The sequence below is a fragment of the Micromys minutus genome (genome assembly GCF_963924665.1).
Source record: "Micromys minutus genome assembly, chromosome: 16".
Taxonomy (NCBI): Eukaryota; Metazoa; Chordata; class Mammalia; order Rodentia; family Muridae; genus Micromys; species Micromys minutus.
Window position 1 is genome coordinate 32,361,495 of NC_137985.1, and position 21,370 is coordinate 32,382,864.

General features: G+C 34.2%; 2 protein-coding genes across 2 annotated transcripts; both read left to right on the forward strand.

Moving 5' to 3' along the window:
• Positions 1 to 5,694: 5,694 nt before the first annotated feature.
• Positions 5,695 to 6,648, forward strand: LOC308431183 (olfactory receptor 8C8; the record flags this gene model as incomplete). The annotated part of the gene is made up of 1 exon (XM_080930549.1): positions 5,695 to 6,648. One exon carries the CDS (start codon positions 5,695 to 5,697, stop codon positions 6,646 to 6,648), a length of 954 nt encoding a protein of 317 aa, XP_080786675.1.
• A 6,750-nt stretch (positions 6,649 to 13,398) lies between these two features.
• Positions 13,399 to 14,352, forward strand: LOC308431147 (olfactory receptor 8C8-like; the record flags this gene model as incomplete). The annotated part of the gene is made up of 1 exon (XM_080930504.1): positions 13,399 to 14,352. The coding sequence occupies exon 1, from the start codon at positions 13,402 to 13,404 to the stop codon at positions 14,350 to 14,352; it is 951 nt and encodes a 316-aa protein (XP_080786630.1). The 5' UTR covers positions 13,399 to 13,401.
• Positions 14,353 to 21,370: the final 7,018 nt, after the last annotated feature.

A 21,370-nucleotide genomic window follows, 5' to 3' on the forward strand; every position in this document is an offset into this window, starting at 1 on the left:
TCAGCTCTTACCATATACTTGTTCTTACATTTTTATTTTAATTTTGAAAATTGATTTTCACTATATAGTATATTCTGATAATACTTTCCCTGTCCAAAGTTTTGAGAGCCTTCCCATCTTCTTTTCTTCTGGATCTTCATTTACATGTATTTTCTCTGTATTTAGAAAATAAAAAGTCATCTAAAAATAATAGTGGGTAAAGTGTTAAAATAAAAATAAGTAAGTCACAATATGTAAAAATAATTACAAAGAAGTAAAAGAGCCAATGAGAAAGCACAGTAAACATATGGAAGCAGATGCACACATACTTATACATATAGGAATCAGGAGAAATGGCCTTAGAGGCCACTTCTTTATTGAATCTGGGGTGGTTGAGATGAAACATATATTTTAAGGATGTTTAACTCAGGAGTACTGGAGGGGAGTGTTTTACCCACGAGGAACCAAAGCAGTTAAGCTAAATATGTAGCTACAGATGGCACACAACATGGTAGGTGAGAACCCCCTTTTAAAATTATTTAGAGATTCTCAGATGAAATACATACACATAGTTATATGGATAAAAGTAGGAAGAATTGGCTTCTTAAGAGGCTACAAATTTTGCTCATGCAATGTAAAGTTTTCTTCCCATGGTTCATTGTACAAATTGCTTAAGCTCAAATACTGGAAGCTCCTGCTGTATCAAGAGACAGGAGGTCTGCTCTAAGGCAGAGTCAGATGGTAGGTGGCAGATGCAGCCTGCTTCCAATAAGAAAATAATCAAAGAATAGGGATAAATAAAACTTTACTAAATTGTTTATAAGGAGAGATGGGAGCATAATGATAATTGTTTAAATGTTCTTAAGTATACATGGATAAAGAAATCCAGGCATTTGTTCTCAAATATAGGAAAAAGCCAGAGGAAGAGAATAGAAGGAATCAGAAAAATTCATTAAAAGAAATTTAAATGTCTTGTCAAACCAAATTCTCAAAATCTTTTAACATACTGTATGTGAGATTTCTGGGATTGTTTAGCCGGGTATAACAAGAAAAAGCCTGGAAATAGACTTATACAGTAAGTACAAGGGAATTTAATTAAAGCTAAATATATAGATGTATAAAATATCGAGGTTTTGATCTTAAATTTTAAGTCAAAAAGCAGAGGATGGTGAAAAAGCATTTTCTCAAAGGTTGATAATTGTTTAGATTGCTTTAAATTAATTTAAGTCTTACAAAGAGAAATGAAATATATTATTCACACAGATATTAATCTTCATAGAAAATTGATGGTTATAGCAAAATTCCTCTGGGAGAGAGGTCAAGTTATACTTTTAATGATTTATGATTACTGGACTGAGGACATGCTATATTGGGAGAGAGGCTCTGTATTTGTATTGACAGAAAAGAAGAAAAATATTTGTATCCCTTCCAGAGTGATATGGATCAGATATGAAAGGGGTAGACACTGTGAAAATATTAGCAACAGAAAAGAAAAATTTAAGAAAATCAAACAGGACAGGAAACTTTATTTGCTGATTTCTCAACATGGGAATAGCCTAGTAACTAGCTTAGATATAAAACTTCTCTAGTCAAAACTCCAACTAAAATTATACAATAAATCTTGTTGGTTATGAAATTCTTAAGATTCTTTGTGTCTTAATTTATATGACAAGATGAAGATTCGTTTCAATTAGTTATTGATCAAATTAACTCATAAAAAGATAGTTGTCTTTCATCTGCTCAAAGAAGGAAGAAAATTCATCCTTAACTGACCCGTGAACCTTGCACTATGCATACAAGTATATTAATGGTACTAATATTTTGTTTGTGAGAGTCATATATTGCAAAATGTACAAAACAAAAAAGAAATGTAAATAAATAAAATATCCAATAAAAATAAAAGAAAAATATCTATATAGAACTAGATACACTGAAACTAATGGAAAAGAAATTAGAAATGAGCCTCAAACACATGGGCACCGGGGAAAATTTTAACAGAACACCAATGGCTTATTCTCTAAGATCAACAATCAACAACTGGGGCCTCATAAATTTGAAAAGCTTCTGTAAGGCAAAGGATACTGTCAATAGGAAAAAAGGCATCAAACAAATTGGGAAAAGACTAACCAATCCTATATGTGATAGAGGCATAATATTCAATATATATAAAGAATTCAAGAAGTTAAACTTCAGAAAACCAAATAACTATTAAAAATAGGGGGCACAGCTAAACAAAGAATTCTCAACTGAGGAATATTGAATGGCCAAGAAGCAACTAAAGAAATGTTCAACATTTTTAGTTATCACAGAAAGGCAAATCAAAAGAATACTGAGATTCCACCTCACAACAGTTAGAATGGTCAAGATCAAAAACTCAAGTGGCAGTAGATCCTGTCAAGGATGAGGAGAAAGGGGAACACTCCTTCATTGTGGGTGAATTGCAAGCAGGTACAATCACTCTGAGAATTAGTCTGGTGGTTCCTCAGAAAACTGAATATCGTACTAACTGAGGACCCAGCTCAACCACTTCTGGGTAAATGGTCCCAAAAATCTCCAACATATAATAAAGACACATGCTTTATTGTGTTCACAGCAACCTTATTTATTATAGCCAGAAGCTGGAAAGAACCCAGATGTCCTTCAACAGAGGAATGGATACAGAAAATGTGGCACATTTGCACAATTTACTCCTACTTATCTATTAAAAACAATGACTTTATGAATTTCTTAGGTAAATGGATGGTACTAGAAAATATCCCAAGTGAGGTAACTGAGTCACAAAAGAACACACATGGTATGTACTCACAGATAAGTGGCTATTAGCCCAAAATCTTGGAATACCCATGATACAAGAAGAATAAAGACCAAACTGTCGATGCTTCAGTCTTTCTTAGAAGGGGGAACAAAATAGTCATGAGAAGTAGAGGATAGGAGGCACTTGGGAGAAAGAAAAGAAGGGACAGGAAAAAGAAGGGGCAGGGGCAGGTTTAAGAAGAGACAGGATTGATACAGAGGGTCAAGAATTTGAACAGAGGTATGTAATAATGGGGTAAGGTAAAACTGGGGTAGCAAGAGGCTCCCAGTATTCAGTGTAAATGAGATTAGCTGAAATGTCCAAAAAAAAAAAAAAAAAAAAAAAAAAAAAGAAAAGAAAAGAAAAAAAAAAAAAAAGGTTTGAGGTTAGGCAAAGCTTCTAGTTGGGGAATGGAGGCCACCCACATATCTCCAAATTTTTAACCCAGAATTGCTTCTGTCTAAAGAAAATATGAATACAAAGTGTGGAGCAGAGACTGTAGGAAAGGCCATCCAGAGTCTACCCCACTTGGAGATCCATTTGAAATACAGTCACTAAACCTAGGATGAAGGAAAGGGAAGTGGCGAGAGTGAGTAGGGTTCTGGACCACAGAGCAGTGTTCCATCAGTTGACCAGCTCACAGGAGTCGGATTCAGAGTATCATTCACAGGAAAGCAAGGCAAGATGAGAGACTTTTCAGGAAGACAGAAATCTCTGGTAGCCCTTGCTCTCATTTTTTCCATTCACAAATGTGACCCTGCTCCTTTTTACATGTTTGATGAGATCAACCAAGGTTTGGATGCTCAGCACAGAAAAGCTGTATCAGATATGATCATGAAACTAACAGTATATGACCAGTTTATTATTACTACTTTTAGGCCTTTTAGGCCTGAACTGCTTGAGTCATCTGAGAAACTCTACGATATAAAGTTCAGAAATCAGGTTAGTCACATTGATGTGATCACAGCAGAGATGGCCAAAGGTTTTGTAGAAGACATTACCATACATGGTTAACTGAAAGATAATGCCTGCTGTCTTGGAAGATGTTTATGATAATGTGGTCCATACCCAGGAACTGCAAAATTTAAAACTAAATATTTGGTTGTTATTGAGTTTTTGGATTTAGAATCCACAGTCCTTTTATACTTGTCTTTGTGTTTTATAAGCTATCCTGTAATGTTACATTTCAACTTATAGTTGAGAAATTTTATTTCCTACAAGGGTTTTTATAAAATGTCCTCCTATTTTAAATCTTTTAAGATATTCTAAATATACATAGCTTCTATTAAATAATTGGTTTGTGAGTTTAAAAAATAATTGTGTGCAGATCCACAGGTTCCAGTATTTTCTCATCTTACATTATTTTTTGTAAGAGTGTTACAGCTTTAAATTTATTGTGAAGCAAATTACAAGTAATGAATTAATTTTTGTGTTTACTGTGTATAAATGTTCCATCTACCATTTTAAGTACCTTTCTTTCCATCTTCAATATTTTTTTCAAAGTACTCCCACATGAAATTATCCTTCAAACTCCATTTTCAGAGCCCAAATACTATGCAATGCAATGTTGAGAGTATGTAGTGAAATGTTGGAGGCAACAGCTCATATGTATACAGTGGAGAGGAGAAAAATAGCACATGGAACAGCAGGTGTTGAAAAGTTTCTGTCTTTTCTCCATTATATAGAATGTTTTCGCAACAAAAATTAATTTTTCCAAGTGTGTCAAGGCAAGAAGATGGTTTTGTTCTTTTTAATATGATTAAGCATGCAAACAGTATGATAATATATAATAATATATTTTCATTCATATATTAATCTCCTAACACACCGTGTAAATTGTTCCAAAACATAATAGAGTTTTTATGATTTAAAATTACCATTGCATATACAAATTGTTCCTATAAATTTCTGTATTATAACCAAGAACTACTACTTGACCAGAACTTATGCCAAATTTTATGACTATCTATAGTAGTTATTCAAGGAATATGTGGATATGGAAAGAGAAAAATTTAAAGCCTGTTTTTTATCCTCTTTGTACAATTATTTTTATTATATGATTTGATATTGGTTAATAGTTTATTACTGAAATTATAGGAAAACTACAAATGGCAAATGAACATGTCCCTGGACATTTCGTCTTGTAGAGTTGTTCAGACCTTAATGAAGAGAATCACAAAGGGGAGCACTCACAGCTCTTCTCTGGAGACTAGACACACCTGATGGAAATTATGAAAAAATAATATTAGTTTTATAATATAAACTCACTGATTTTAAACTCAGGAGACCATTAAACTTGAGGACCTCCATAAACAAGAATATAATTTTCAATGCACCTATTTTTTTGTAAATATCTTGACCTTGAGGTGTTGAAGACTCAAAAACTAAGTTATTTTCATTAATGTATGAGATAAGTGTCTGAAATCCTCAAAGGAAAACATGTCATTTTCTCAAGGGAAGTTCTTCTAACAATTAAGAAACATTTTCTGCACTGATTGCAAACAGCTTGTCCATTATTAACAACTTTGTCTCTCTGGCCACAGGGCAGAGTAGGACACCATGAACACCAATGTCTGGGAAAGCTCCAGGTGAACCAAGGTGAGTATTAAATAATCTTTACCTTGACATTCTATCTTCATGTCTATGGATATTTAAATCATACATTCTCCAGGAAAATTGTTCTTTTCAGCCTTAATTCTTAGTAAACTATAACAGACAGTAGTTAAAGAAAAAAAATGCAATGCTCAAAAGATTTGTTCTGAAGAGATAAACCTGAGTATGGGAAAGAGAAAATATGGATTTCTTAAGACTCTGTTTCCTCACTCAAGCTTGTAAACCAATAAATCCAACATTTTGCTTGGAGTAAATGTTGGTTTATGGGTTAATATAACCTTCTACAATTATTCTTACAGGTGCCACACATGATGCAAGTGACTATGGAAAATAACTCTTCAGTGTCCGAGTTTGTTCTTATGGGACTAACAGACCGACCTGAGCTCCAGCTGCCTTTATTTGTTCTGTTCTTGATGAACTACACAGCCACTGTGATGGGCAATTTAACTTTAATGAATCTCATTTGCCTAAACACAAACCTTCACACCCCTATGTACTTCTTCCTCTTCAATCTGTCCTTCATTGATTTCTGTTATTCAATGGTTTTTACACCCAAAATGTTGATGAATTTTATTTTAGAGAAGAACACCATTTCTTTTGGAGGATGCATGGCTCAGCTGTTTTTCTTCCTATTTTTTGTGAACTCTGAAAGTTATGTATTGACGGCCATGGCCTATGATCGCTATGTGGCTATCTGTAAGCCATTAACATACAAAGTGGTTATGTCCCCTAAGATCTGTAGTTTATTGATATTTGGTTCTTACTTTATGGGGTTTGCTAGTGCAATGGCTCACACAGGTTGTATGATCAGGCTTAGCTTTTGTGATTCTAACATCATCAACCACTACATGTGTGACATCTTCCCTCTCCTCCCACTCTCCTGCAGCAGCACTTATATCAATGAACTTATGAGTTCGGTGGTGGTAGGTACAGCTATAATTTTATGTTGCCTCATTATTTTAATCTCTTATGCTATGATTCTTTTCAATATTATTCATATGTCATCAGGTAAGGGTTGGTCCAAAGCCTTGGGCACTTGTGGGTCTCACATCATAACTGTTAGTCTCTTCTATGGATCTGGACTGCTTGCTTATGTCAAGCCATCTTCTGCTAAGACTGTGGGCCAGGGAAAATTTTTCTCAGTGTTTTACACCTTATTAGTCCCCATGTTGAATCCTCTTATTTATAGTCTCAGAAACAAGGATGTCAAGCTTGCTGTGAAGAAAACCTGGAAAAGAATCACAAGCTTATGTATCCCATGATCCTTCAGCCATACACTTTCAGTTTGATGTGGTTTATTTATTTATTTATTTATTTATTTATTTTACATTTCCTCTAGTCTATTCTTTTTATTTATCATTGCCCTTAATTAGAATTGGTGGAATTTATAAAGTAACACAAGTTTTCTCTTTAAACTATGCAATATAACTTTGTGAGTACTCATAGGAGATGAGACATCCTTAGATTCAATATTTTTCTAAGATTACTTCATGTTCATTGACTACATCAGATTAAGAGCATGGTCAGCTTTTTTACTTCAGGATAAAATTTTTTAGTGATTTTTATTTTATATGTTTTTTTTTAATTCTGTACATATATTTTAAAGTTTAAATTAGACATTGAACCTTCCTCAATATAAGTCTGCCATGTGTATTTTGGGATCTGTCATGGATAGAAGAGGGTTTCAGATTTCCAACTTATAAGTAAATGTGAGACACCATCTAGATGCTGGGAAAGGAACACATACCTCTGTAAGAGTGCTTCAAGCTATTAACTGTTGAACATTCTACTCTGTGCCTACTGTTTATTTTTTCCAGAAAATAAAATTTCTGGAGTTCTATGTCCTATATCTGACTCATTTTATCCTGGGTTTTTGTTTTGATGGGTTTCCTTAGAAGTTTTTGTTTGTTTGCTTGTTTTGTTTTGTGTTGTTTTCTGCACTTTCATTCTAACAGAGGATGATACAAGTATGGGAATGGTATATCTTAAAATTCTAGCAATTATTTGTTATATTTATTTTTCTAACATTTTAATTTAAAATTAGTGATGGGAATGTGTAATTAGCTGGGATAGTTTTTACTTGTATAATTATTAGAGAATGTGTTTGGGCTATTCCTCTGCACATGTATCTCCACTGCCCCACAAGTTTGAGACTGTTTCAGAAAACAGATATTTTTGATGCATACATACATAATGGAATTGTCACTTTCTTACTTATGACATATTGAATGTGTCTCTGACTATTTTATAAAATTACACACATCCCTATTTACTGAACACAGTGTGTTTAATAATATCCAGAGTATCACCACTGTTCCAAAGAAAGAATAGTGTTTCCTTAAAAAATATCAGTTTTCTTCTGTAAAAGAAACAACACATGGGATAAAACCATACTGCTATAGTTCATGCATTTGTGACTAGATTCCTATGACTAAGAATTATCTCTATATCCATTCTTCTATCCATGACTTCCCTTATATCTATCTAAATATCTAGATACATAGAGATGTATCTAGTTGAGGATATGGTCACATGACAACTGCAAGACCATAAATTATTGATTTACACACATGTTGTATTTCTTATGTAGTACAACAGGAAATGGAAAATGAAGTGTGAAGAAACAGATAACTGCTGGGTCATTACTCTCCACGACTCCCTAAAAAAAGGAATTAAAAATATGGATTCAGCCAAGGAGCCGGTATCAGAGCTTGTCTAGAAGGTTTCAGGACCAAGTTTATTTTTTGTTTTTGTTTTTTTTTTTTTTTTGATTTTTGGGGGGTGTTTGGGTTTTTTGTTTGTTTGTTTGTTTTAAACCACATCTCTCTACATGCTTCAGAGTAATGTGGTATAAAGTTACTAAACTACAAAGCAACATTTTTTGCTGTTATTTTTATTTAATGATTCTCTTTCTGGAGTAACAGGCGTAAGGAGGTTTGTTAAACCTTTCTGAAATATCTTGTCACTATAGTTATTGTTTGATATATATGCTTTAATGTTTATTAAATGTTTCATTTTTGATTAGCTAGAAATATATGAAGTATACATTTATGAAATACACAATCAACAATTGGTATTGCATTACATTTTTAGGGCTGTAGAATAGATGCTTCATAGTGTTCAGTGAGAAGCCCACAGACACGGAGATGATCAGTGTCAAGTTCTCTCCCAAACCTTCTCTGCCTGTCTTCCTGTGAACTTTGCTTTAAAGTATGTCTTTGTCCAGAACTATATAGTGACAATGTATTTTGTGAGTTTCCTAAATACTATAAGCACCTGTCTTCACTTCTAGAGGTAATATTTCAATTAAAAGATAATTTCATGGATCCCAAAACATAATTTTATATTAATAAAGCAAGAAAAATTCTATGATAACTGTCACAGAACTGGAAAAATTAGAAAAAAACAATACCTTTGAAATATGAAATCAATCTGATAAAAATTAATGGTATTAAACATTAAATATTTCTATTTCTTTTAATGCTAGTATGTTTATTGAATATTTTTATTTTTAAGAGTAGTTTGAATGCTTAGTCTTTCATTTTATTTTATTTTATTTTTTGTATTTAAGTGTGTGATTAAATAGAGTTGTGAAAGGTAATTTTGTATTTGAGGTTCCTCTATTGAGAATTTTTATTTAGACCTGTTTCTGATTTTTAAATTTGATTATTTAGTTTATTGATGTTTAGTTTCTTCATATATATATATACATATATATATGTATATACATATATACATATATATTCTATAATATAATATCCATGCTTTGGGATAATGTGTTTTCTCTGGAACAAAAGCCTCGTCTCACATTGATGCCAGAAACTGCTATCTTTAGCTACATACACAACTGGATCAATAGGTCTTTCAAAGGTTGGTGTTTTACTCCACGGGAGTTAATAATGTTGTTATCTTCCCACGAGGTTTCAACCCCTTTCAGTTCTTTAGGTCTTTTCTTTAGCAACCTTACTGGGATCCCCAAGTTCAGACCAATGGTTTTCTGTAAACATCTTCAGCTGTATCTATATGACTCTAGCATAGTCCCTGAGGGGGCATCTCTGTCGGGTTCCTGCCAGTCAGAACTTTTTGAAATCAGCTAGAGTGCTTGGATTTGGTGACTGCATATGTGGTGGATCACCAGGTGAGTCACCAGATGAGGCAGCTTCTGAGTGATCTTTACTTCAATGCCTTTTCTTCTATTTTACGTTGCATTTCCTCCCATGAGAGTTTTGTTCTCTTTTCTAAGAAGGACTGAGGCACCCCATTTTAACCTTCCTTCCTTTTGAGCTTCATAATGTCTGTGAGTTGTTTCTTGGGTATTGGGTATTTAGAGCTTTCTGAGGCTAGTATCCGTTTATCAGTGAGTGCATACTATGTGTGTTCTTTTGTGACTGGGTTACCTCACTCAGGATGATAGTCTCTAGTTCTATCCATTTGCCCACGAATTTCATGAAGTAATTCTTTCTAATAGCTGAGTAATACTCCTTTGTGTAATGTACCAAATGTTCTGTATCCATTCCTCTGTTGATGACCATTTGGGTTCTTTTCAGCTTCTGGCTATTATAAATAAGGCTACTATGAACATTGTGGTGCACGTGTCCTTATTGTATGTTGGATCATCTATAGGGTATATGCCAAGAAGTGGAATAATTGTGTATTCAGGTAGTACTATGTCCAATTTTCTGAGGAACCACAGGACTGATTTCCAGAGTGGTTGTACCAGCTTACACCCTCACCAACAGTGGAGGAGTGCTCCTCTTTCTCCACATCCTTGCCAGCACATGCTGTCCTTTGAGTTTTTGATCTTAGCCATTCTGACTGGTATGAGGTGGAATCTCAGGGTTGTCTTGATTTGAATTTCCCTGATGACTAGGAATGTTGAGCACTTCCTTAGGTGCTTCTCAGCCATTCTTGATATTCCTCAGTTGAGAATTCTTTATTTAGCTCTGTACCCCATTTTTTAATAGGATTGATTCTCTGGAGTCTAACTTCTTGAGTTTTTTTATATATTGAATATTAGACCTCTATCAGATATGGGATTGGTAAAGATCCTTTTCCAGTGTGTTGCTGCCATTTTTTTGACAGTGTCCTTAGCCTTACCAAAAAAATATATAAGTAAGTGTATAGCACCCTCTCGGAGTGTAGTACACCTAGATATTAAATCACTAATAAACCAAGAGCTAAGAATGCAGCCTTGTGGCAATCCTTGGTATTTAAAAATTATTATGTTTAATTTTTATACACCAAGAAAAGTTTATTTTTATGTTAAAGTTTTATTTATATGTATTTTATGTTCATTGTAACTTGTAAGTTTTCAATGCATACTATCAAACCTTTAAAAAATCAAGTACTGACAAAAATATATTCATATAGTTTTATGCAAAAATGCTTTTAAAATTGCTGAAACCAGGTTTGTTTTGTTGTATAGATTTAACCAGTCCAACTCCTACCATAGATATGATCAAACAATAACCAATAACATATTGAAAAATATTATGAACTGATAATCTCCCAAGTTTTGACATTGAGCAACTATAATAACTTGGAGATCATACTAATTGTGAAAATCTAGATACTTTAATCAATGGAACAAAATGTAGACTCCAGACATTGACCTTTATATAATTGCCTACTGGTATTTGCGAAGGTATTGTACCCATATACTACAGAATCAATTGTTGTTTTATAAAGCTGATGACATACCTTACTACTCTAGGGTAAAGTCCTGCGTTTAGCTCACCAGGCTTATGTAACTTCAGACAGAATAGCACGTACATCTATAATCTAAGTATTCCTCCAAGAAAATGAGATATAGAAACAGGAGATTGGATAGCTATCTTGGCATATCTGAAAAAGAGGCACCAACCCTGCCTCAAACTTATAGAATGTAAAGACTCACACTCAGATGTGTCCTGCACTGGTATATTGTGGCATAGCTCAGCTGTACAAACACACACACAGAGAGAGAGAGAGAGAGAGAGAGAGAGAGAGAGAGAGAGAGAGAGAGAGAGAGAGAGAGAGAGAGAGAGAGAGAGAGAGAGAGAGAGAGAGAGAGAGAGAGAGAGAGAGAGAGAGAGAGAGAGAGAGAGAGAGAGAGAGAGACTACGGTTTCCTAAGGTAACCTTAATTATAGAGACTGAAAAGACAATTTCTTGTTTGCCTACTCTCTACTGCTTTGATAACATTCTTTGACCTTTTTTCTCATAAACCCATTTTCCCTAAATATCCCATGTCTCTCATGATTTCTTTCTTTAGTGGGACCAAGGTTGTTGGAAACCCTCAATCCTTTGGAAAGACTAATGAGATTTTTTCACAGTTAAAGACAGAGCTAATTAAAAAGTGCAGATCGAAAAAACTTAGTTTTTTCTTTATCTCACACTTTTTAAGAGCCCTATGGCTTTAGAGGTTTTTATTTAGGTAATGACATGTACATTAACTTTTGTGTGGTGTGAATTACTATTTTTATTATCAGTCTTAAGCAACTTCCTCAGGTGTCCAATGATGTCTTTTTCTTCAAAGTTGTTTCCATAAGAAAATATACTTAAGCAGCACATTTTCTGAGTCCAATGTCTATGAAAATACATATGATAGTATCTAAAGAAATATCACAGTATATGCATGAGAAAGAGAGGACAACTTGGAATAATAGGGACCAAAAATACTATTTTGTTTCTATTACACAGGACAACATTAGAGCAAGAATTTATCTTTTTCAGCTGTGCCAAAAGTGAACAACTATATTTATTTCTGTCAGAATGTGAACTATACAAGAGGACTAACACATACTAATATAGTTTCATGTATTTAGTATCTTTTTAATCTATTGTATAAAGTTTCTCAAAATATAATAATCTTTTATATTATGCATGTAAATTTGTTATTGTTTGCAAAATTGTACCCACACATTTTTGTATGATAACCAAGAACTTTACTAGTGGTTCACAATTTTATCCCATGTTCATAAATAAGAATATTCACATATAAACAAACAATGGTAAACCTGAGTAGTCTAGTTTCATGGCCTGGGAATGAATAGTTCTAATGTCAATCAACACAAATTTGAGAGCCTGTTCAAAATCTTTTTATCTCCTTTCTTCAAATGTTTTCATACAGTATTAATCTTTGGTCAAGAGTTTATTTACAAAATCATATGAAAACTACAAATGGCAAGTGAGTATGTCCCTGGATACTTCCTCTTGTAGAGATGTGCAAAACTTAATGAAGAGAATAACAAAGGGTCTCACTCATACTTCTGCTCTGGGGACCAGATATTCCTGCTGGAAAATTATAAATTGAGTAGAATGGTGAATCTCTAAAGGACTTATGTTAGTTCTCTGGTACAAACTCAACAACTTAATCCTCAAGTGACTCATCCGACATGGAAACTATCTTAAAGAAGAGAATGCTTTTTTATGACTCTAATAAATTTTTTCAAAAATCTTGACCTTGACATTTGGAGACTCATATAAGAAAGCTATTTTCTTCTTTGTATGAAACAAGAATATTTGTAAAATTCTCAAAGAGTAACCATGTCATTTTCTCAAGGGAAATTTTTCTAGCAAGAGAGATACATTTTCTTCACGGATTGCAATTACCTGCTTCGTCATTAACAACATTGGCCCTCTGTGAACAGCGGGAAGGAAGATACCACAAACTCTAATGTCAGGGAAGGATCCAGGTGAACCAAGGTGAGAACTGAATATTCTTTATCTTGACATTTTTTCTTTATTCCCACTGCTATGTAAATCATAAATTCTGGAAAGAGTACATGCATTGCACCTTTCAGCCTTAATTATTGGTAAACTCTAAATGAAACTAATGATGTTTTATTTGAGGAAAATTAGATTTTTCAACATCTTTCTAGAGTGTTATTCATAGGACAGAAAAAGAAAGAGGAAATAGGGGTTCCTCAAGACTGCATATTCCCCAACTCAGGCATAGAAACCAATTTTTCCAGCTCTGATTTTGGAGTGAAAATGGCTTATGTGTTCAAACTGATTCTACACTTACTCTTACAGATGCCACACATGGCACAAATGACTATGGAAAATGTTTCTTCCGTGTCCGAGTTTATTCTTATGGGACTGACAGACCAACCTGAACTCCAGCTACCCTTATTTGCTCTGTTCTTGTTGAACTACACAGCCACTGTGATGGGCAATTTGTGCTTAATGAATCTTATTTGCCTAAACTCAAACCTTCACACTCCTATGTACCTTTTCATCTTCAATCTGTCTTTCATTGATTTCTGTTATTCAATGGTCTTTACACCCAAAATGCTGATGAGTTTTGTTTTAGAGAAGAACACCATCTCCTTTAGAGGATGCATGACTCAGCTCTTTTTCTTCTTATTTTTTGTGAACTCTGAGAGTTATGTGCTGACAGCCATGGCCTATGACCGCTATGTGGCCATCTGTCAGCCACTTACATACAATGTTGTTATGTCACCTGGGGTCTGTTGTCTGTTGATATTTGGTACTTACTTGATGGGGTTTGTTAGTGCCTTGTTCCATACAGGTTTTATGATAAGGCTCAACTTTTGTGATTCTAACATCATTAACCACTACATGTGTGACATCTTCCCTCTCCTTCGGCTCTCCTGCAGTAGCACCTACCTCAATGAGCTTGTGAGCTCTGCAGTGGTGGGTACAGCTATTATTCTGTGTTGCCTCATTATCTTAATTTCTTATGGTATGATCCTTTACAATATCATTCATATGTCTTCAGGTAAGGGTTGGTCCAAAGCCTTGGGAACTTGTGGGTCACATATCATAACTGTTAGTCTCTTCTATGTAACTGGGATGTTTGCTTATGTCAAGCCATCATCTGCTGAAACTGTGGGCCAGGGAAAATTTTTCTCCGTATTTTATACTTTTTTGGTGCCCATGTTGAATCCTCTTATTTACAGCCTCAGAAACAAGGATGTTAAACTTGCTGTAAAAAAAACCTGGAAGAGACTCACATGTTAATTTACCCATTGGTATATTTCTTAGCCTCATCCATTCCAGTTTGATACCTCTTTCTCCTATTCTCTTATATTTAAATTATGTCTATTTTATTATTTTTTTGCTTTTGCTCTTCAGTAGCATTGATAGAATTTATACTAAACCCACATATCCTTTCTCTTTTCCATGTAAAATTTCTTTATGTGTATGTGAGTTTATGAGTCATCCTTAGATTCAATGTGTTTAGGATGATGTCATGTCTACTGCCTCTATAAGATTAAGAGCCTTTGCTTTCTCATTTTGTATTATCTTTAAATAAAACTGCTTAGTACTTTTCCATCAAAAACTAATTGTGTATTTATTTTAATATATGTATGTGTGTGAGCATCCTGAGTTTATGTGTGCTATGTGAATGCAGAAACCTGAGGGGGAGAGAAAAGGTCATTAGATTCCCTAGTAGTGGGGTTACAGGGATCTAAAAGCCACCATGTTGGTGCTGGAAATGGAACTGAGATATTTTTAAGAGACATAAGAGAACTTAACTGCTGAATCCTCTTCATGTAACTGGTTGTAATTTCCCCTCATGTAATGAAATGCTTTGTACTTTATGTTTTATTTCTAATTTTTTCTGTTATTTTTTTACAACTTTAGTGTTTTTCCTTATTTACAGGGCTTATTACCCACATATTCACTCAAAAATATGAAAAAAATTAGATTGTGCTCTTAGTCTAGAATTTTACATTCAAATAGATAGTCAAAATATCTAAGTTACAGTAATACAGTTCTGATTTTACACAGCTAATTATATGCCCTGTATTATGTTTTGCTCTTGTTTGTGTTGGGTAGGAGATACTCTAGTATCTCTTTGAATAACTCCCAGAAGTTTTCATGTTGCATGTCTAACTTCCCTTGGTAAATTTCCTAGTTCATCTTGTATTCAGCTTTGTTTTACAGTCTATTTTTCTCCAGAAATTGTATACTGATAATATGTTTTTGGGGAGTGCCTTATAAAGGTAATAGGTTTTGTTTGTTTTTCTGAGTATTATAAGCACCTGGCTTATCACCATTTTTCAATTTTAAGAAAATGACTACAAAATAGTGGATGTATAATGCTTAGAATATAGTGAATCATTCAGTTATAATTTTTATGTAAATAATATTTGAAAAATTTTAAGATAAGTGGCTTAGAACTGCAAAAACAGAAAAATTAATGCTTTTGAAAAGTTAAGTCAATCTGCTAAAATTAGTGGAACCTAGAAAGTTAAGCATTTCTGTTCATTATAATAGTGATCAGATACTTGAATATTTTTAATTTCTCAAAGAGAGCCTGAATCCCTATAGACTTTTCAGTGGTTTGTTTCTCTTTTATTATTTATAACAGTGCATGATTAAATAGAGAAAGTATGTATGATCCACATGTACAAGATAGAGTGTTCCACATGCAGTATTGCAGTTAGCAACAGAACCAGATATTATCTAGAAAGCAGTCTGGTGGGGTCAAAAGTAAGGAAGTGTGATGTGCTAGTACACTATGGCCTTGTTGTGAGCAAGAACAAGATGAATGTCATTGTCTAATACATTATGATAGCCTAGAAAAGACACACAATTTTCAGCAGCTATGGCTGTTACACGTAAGGGCAATGGTCACTCAGGTAGCTTGGGCTTCCAGAGGATCTTTCATTTCCTGCACCCAAGGAGTAATTTTATTTCAGCCTCAAGCCAAGGCAGAATTTCTGTCATGTTGCCTCTCCAAGCAGAAGCCTTGGTCTATTTTTGTAGGATGAATATAAATTTTTATGTTGAATTCTAGCTGACATTGTTAGTGGCCTCTTCAATAGTTGCAGTTTAACGTTGTAAAAGCTTTCTGGTAATTAAAATTTTGCCTTTGATGTTTTGACATAACTTGAAATTGAAAGATGGAATTGATTTTATGCAGTTCAAAGTTTGGTATATGAATAAAATAGAAGACATTTTTCTATTGTTTAATTTCAATTGGATTTAAACATGGTAAAAGGTGGTAATATTTGAAACTATGTAATATTCCAAGATTCCCATGTAATGGTGATTTCATAGGGCTGAGTATCAAGATGCTTTTCTCCATCTTTTTAGCTCCTAAATTTCTATAATATTTTCTAGACTTTAGAAAGAGACAGGATACAGAGGTCCCATTCAGAGCTGAGTAACATTCATTAATATTTTTCTAGGACTTTAATAAGATGTGTTTCTACATTAATTATAAACTGAAAAATAACTTCTTTGTCTCAGGCTAAGAGTAGCACTAGTCTATGGGTATAACAAAAAAATTAGAAGGCAACTTGACCACCATATATTTGTTTAGGAAAACAATGGAATATTGTTATCCTTCAAGTTTATGGTAGCTCTCACAGTAAACATTTGGAAAAGGTTTATAGTACCAGATGTGTGTCACATGAAAGAGACAAAAAATCAAATCACAAACTGGCTGGTTATTCCCCCAATCACCATTACATCAACTGGCATACACTACTAGGCAGGTCATTATTGTAGCCTGCATAGTCTGTGGTTGAGCTAGACTTTTGATGAAAACTAGCTAGGTAGGAAGAAGTTTGTAGTTTAGTAGCATCTTCCTCTCTCTGTTTCATGTATCTAAAGTGTGCAGTGCCATTATAAACAGGCTCTTATCATTTTGGTTCTGTTAATCAACCAAGATTATCAATGATAAAAGCCTGTTTTCTTTATAGAGTTTCCTAGATTTCTCTAAGCCAACAAATAATGAAAGGCATTTTGCAATTGACCCTTGGGTTATTATCTAAATGGTCATGACTTCTGGAAAGAGCATAATAGCTCCTTATGTGTTGGTATGTTAACTTGAAACATAGTTATATTTCAGCTTATTAATTTTACCTTCTTGTGTATTAAAATTTGTTATTATTTACACACAGTTTGGTCAAGCTTCAAATTGCGCTCATGTAATTTGAAATAAACTTTACCTTATTAGTTGAAATTGCCTATTAATAAAATGAGGATATGGTACTGAGACAAAATGGTCTTTGGGAGCCTTGCCACAATAGATAAATAAAAATACAACTCCTGCAAATAAGGCTCAAGGAACTTCAAAAAAGACAGACTTGATGATTTTAAGAGAAGGCTCTCTGCACCTATACTTTCCTAAGATGTCATCATCATCTTCATCATAATCATCATCATCATTGTGTAGTGCTAGTCAAATCTCTAGTACCCAGTAGTAAAGGTCTGAGTGAATAGATCTGGCAGATTTGGATGCCTGGCCATGAGATTTACCTTTAATTCTGGCCAAATGAATACTTTTGCTATCAATGAAACATTCATTGATCTTCGTTTGATTTATATATTCTATCATGAGTTTACCTATGAAAAGTTTCATGGTATAGTCAAGGCTGAGAATGGAAACTTGTTATCACCCATAAGGTCATCACCATATTCTAGGTGTAAGTTCCCACCAATATCAAATGGGGTGTTTTTAGTTCCAAGTGTGTTGTAGAGTTGATGGTTGTCTTTACCACCATGGATGGACTAGGGGTAGGGGATATGAAATGGGAGAATCAGGTAGAGAGGTCTAAGAAATATGGTTAGAAGCAGATATTATTCAGGGACATTTGATTGGTAGCATAGAAATCTACTGCAGTGGGAACTTCCTAAAGCATATGAATTTGATCCTAATGAGGTCTCTAAATAATGGAAAGACTCAACTAGTCATCTTGTTGTCAGCAAACAAAGCTTCTTGTTCTAGAACTGGATTACATTAAATTTTGTTGTTGGGCCAAGGGGTCCAATGGAAACCCACAACCTTGTCTCTTGATAAGAGAAGTATGTCACTCTACACAAACTTATAGCAAGACCAAATTGCCTAAGGCAATACCCACCCAAGTCACAGAATATGTTGACATAAAGTTAGGGCGTACATAGAATCCTCACCCCTGTGTTTTGGTGTCATTAATTCAGAGAAGTACTCTGCAGGCTTCTGTTAAAAAATGTATATACCAAAGCAACAAAATTTTTGATCTACAATGTTAATATGAATATAAAATATGCTAAGGCAATACTGAAACAATGTTCATGAAAGAAACAAAACAATTTCTGATTTGACTTAAGTCCCACTCCATGAGACAGAATATATACGCAACACTTGAGTTTGGGTGACGAGTGTCTCAGTAACCCAGAGACGTATGTAAAAATAAATACTACTGGTGTTAACACACAATAATAAAATTATTCCTCCTAATGCTATTATGCTATACTCATATATCAATGTCTTATTTTGCCATCATCAGAGAAGCTTCCTCTTACAGCAGATGGGAAGAAATGCCAATACCTACAGTCAGACATTATGAAGAAACACAGAGACAGAGACAGAGAGGCCTTGGTACAGACTCAGCTATTTAAAAAATGATTTCATTAAATTCCTAGGCAAATGGATGGAACTAGAAGTTATCATCCTGAGTGAGGTAACCCAGTTACAACAGAACACACATGATATGTACTCACTGATAGGTGGATACTAGACCATAATGTTCAGAATACTTGAGAAACAATTTACAGACTTTATGAACCCCCAAAATAAGAAAGTCTGGAATGCAGATGCCTCAATCCTTCTTAGAAGAGAGATGAAAGCACTAATGGAAGTTTATACAGGGACTAATAGAGGAGCAGGAATTGAAGACAAGATTGAAGAAAAGTCACCGAGAGACTGACTTACATGGGGATCCACCCCATATGCAACCACCAAACTCAAGCACTATTGGTAATGCCAAGAAGTGCTCACTGCCAGGATATGGGTACCCCCACAGAGTCACGCCAATACATTTGAGGATGCTTGCAGCTAATCATCTGACTGAACATGGGGACTCGCATGAAGGAGGTAGAGAAACATCTGAAGGATCTGAAAGGGTTTGCACCCCCACAGGAAGAACAACATTATCAAACAATCAATCCATCCATAAATTCTAAGGACTAAAACATGAACCATTGAGCACATATAGAAAGACCCATGGCTCCAGTTGCATGTGTAACAGAGGATATCATTGTCTGGCATCAAAGGGAGAAGTGATCTTTTGTTCAGTGAAGGTGTGGTAAAGGAGTTAACATTTAAAATGAAAATACAGAGAATTTCCAATTAAACAAGAATAAAAAAGAAATTTCAAATCAATCAACTATGCAACTTCACTTGTCATAATACCTAAAATCAATTTCACAAGTGACCACTCATGTTGATAAATTTGTTGAGAACTGAGAGAACTCCAGCATTGCTGGTGAGGATACAAATTTGTATAGCCTCTATTGAATCAATACGCTGGCTCCTCAGAATATTTGCAGTCAATCTCTTTCAGGATGAAATTATACCACTTCTGAATAGATACCCAAAATATCTTTCAGAATGTTCATTGCTGCTCTATTCACAGAAGTCAGAAATTGGAAACAACCTAGTTATCCTTCAGCAAAGGAACAGATAAAGAAATTGTACATTAACATAATGGAACATTAAGCTTTCAAAGAATGACATTATGAAATTAACAGGAAAATGATTAAAATAATCTAGAGTCAAAAAGATAAATATGGTGCACATTTTCTTTATGTGGATATTAGTTATTAAATAAATAAAAACCATTAAAGTCTGTAGACTAAGAGAGTTTATCTGTAGGGAATGACACTAGAGCGATACATAGAACTTCCTAGGAGAGATATATAAATGTATAAAATGAAGCCTACTTGATCATGGTGAATGATCTTTTTGATGCATTCTTGTATTCAGTTTGAAAGAATTTTATTATTTTTCTATTGATGTTCATGTGGGAAATTGATGTAAAGTACTCTTTCTTTGTTGGGTCTTTTTGTATTTTAGGTATGAGAATGATTGTGGCTTGGAAGAATGAGTTGGGTAGTGTTCCTTCTATTTCTGTTTTGAGGAAAAGTTTGTAGAGTATTGGTATTAGGTCTTCTATGAAGGTCTGATAGAATTATACAGTGAACCATCTGATCCTGGGCTTTGTTTTTGGGGAAAGGTTGGGAGGTTTTTAATGACTGCTTCTATTTCTTTAGGGGTTATGGGACAGTTAAGATGGTTTATTCAATTCTGATTTAACTTTGGTACCTGGTATCTGTCTAGAAAATTGTCAATTTCATCCAGATTTTTCAGTTTTGTTGAGTATAGGGTTTTATATTACGATCTGAATATTTATTGAATTCCCTCAGTGTCTCTTGTTATATCTCACCTTTCATTTCTGATTTTGTTAATTTGGATACGTTCTCTTTTCTCTGTAGTTAGTCTGGATAAGAATTTACCTATGTTATTGATTCTTTCAAGAAAACAAGCTGCTGATTTCATTGATTTTTGTATAGTTCTTTTTGTTTCTACCTTGTTGATTTGAGCTCTGTGTTTGATTATTTCCGGCAGTCTACTCCTCTTGGGTATATCTGCTTCCTTTTCTTCTAGAGCTTTCAGGTGTGCTGTCAAGCTGCTAGTAAATGTTCTCTCTAGTTCCTTTTTGGAGGCCTTCAGACCTATGAGTTGTTCTCTTAGTACTGCTTTCTTTGTATTTCATAAGTTTGAGTCTGTTGTGCCTACAGTTTTGTTAAATTCTAAAAAATCTAATTTCTTTCTTTATTTCTTATTTGACCAAGTTATCATCAAATAAAGCATAGTTCAGTTTCCATGTGTATGTGGGCTTTTGGTTGTTTTTGTTGTTATTGAAGACCAGCCTTAGTCCATAGTGATCTGATAGGATGATGGGATTCTTTTAATCTTCTTGTACCTGTTTAGGCCCATTTTGTGACCGATTATATGGTCAAATTTGGAGAAGATACTGTGAGGTGCTGAGAAGAAGGTAAATTCTATTGTTTTAATATAAAATGTTCTATAGATGTCTGTTAATTCCATTTGATTCCTAACTTCTGTTAGATACACTGTGTCTTTGTTCAATTTCTGCTTCCGTGATCTGTCCATTGTCGAGAGTAAGGTGTTCAAGTGTCCCACTATTTTTGTGTGTGGTGCAGTATAAGCTTTGAGCTTTAGTAGAGTTTCTTTTAT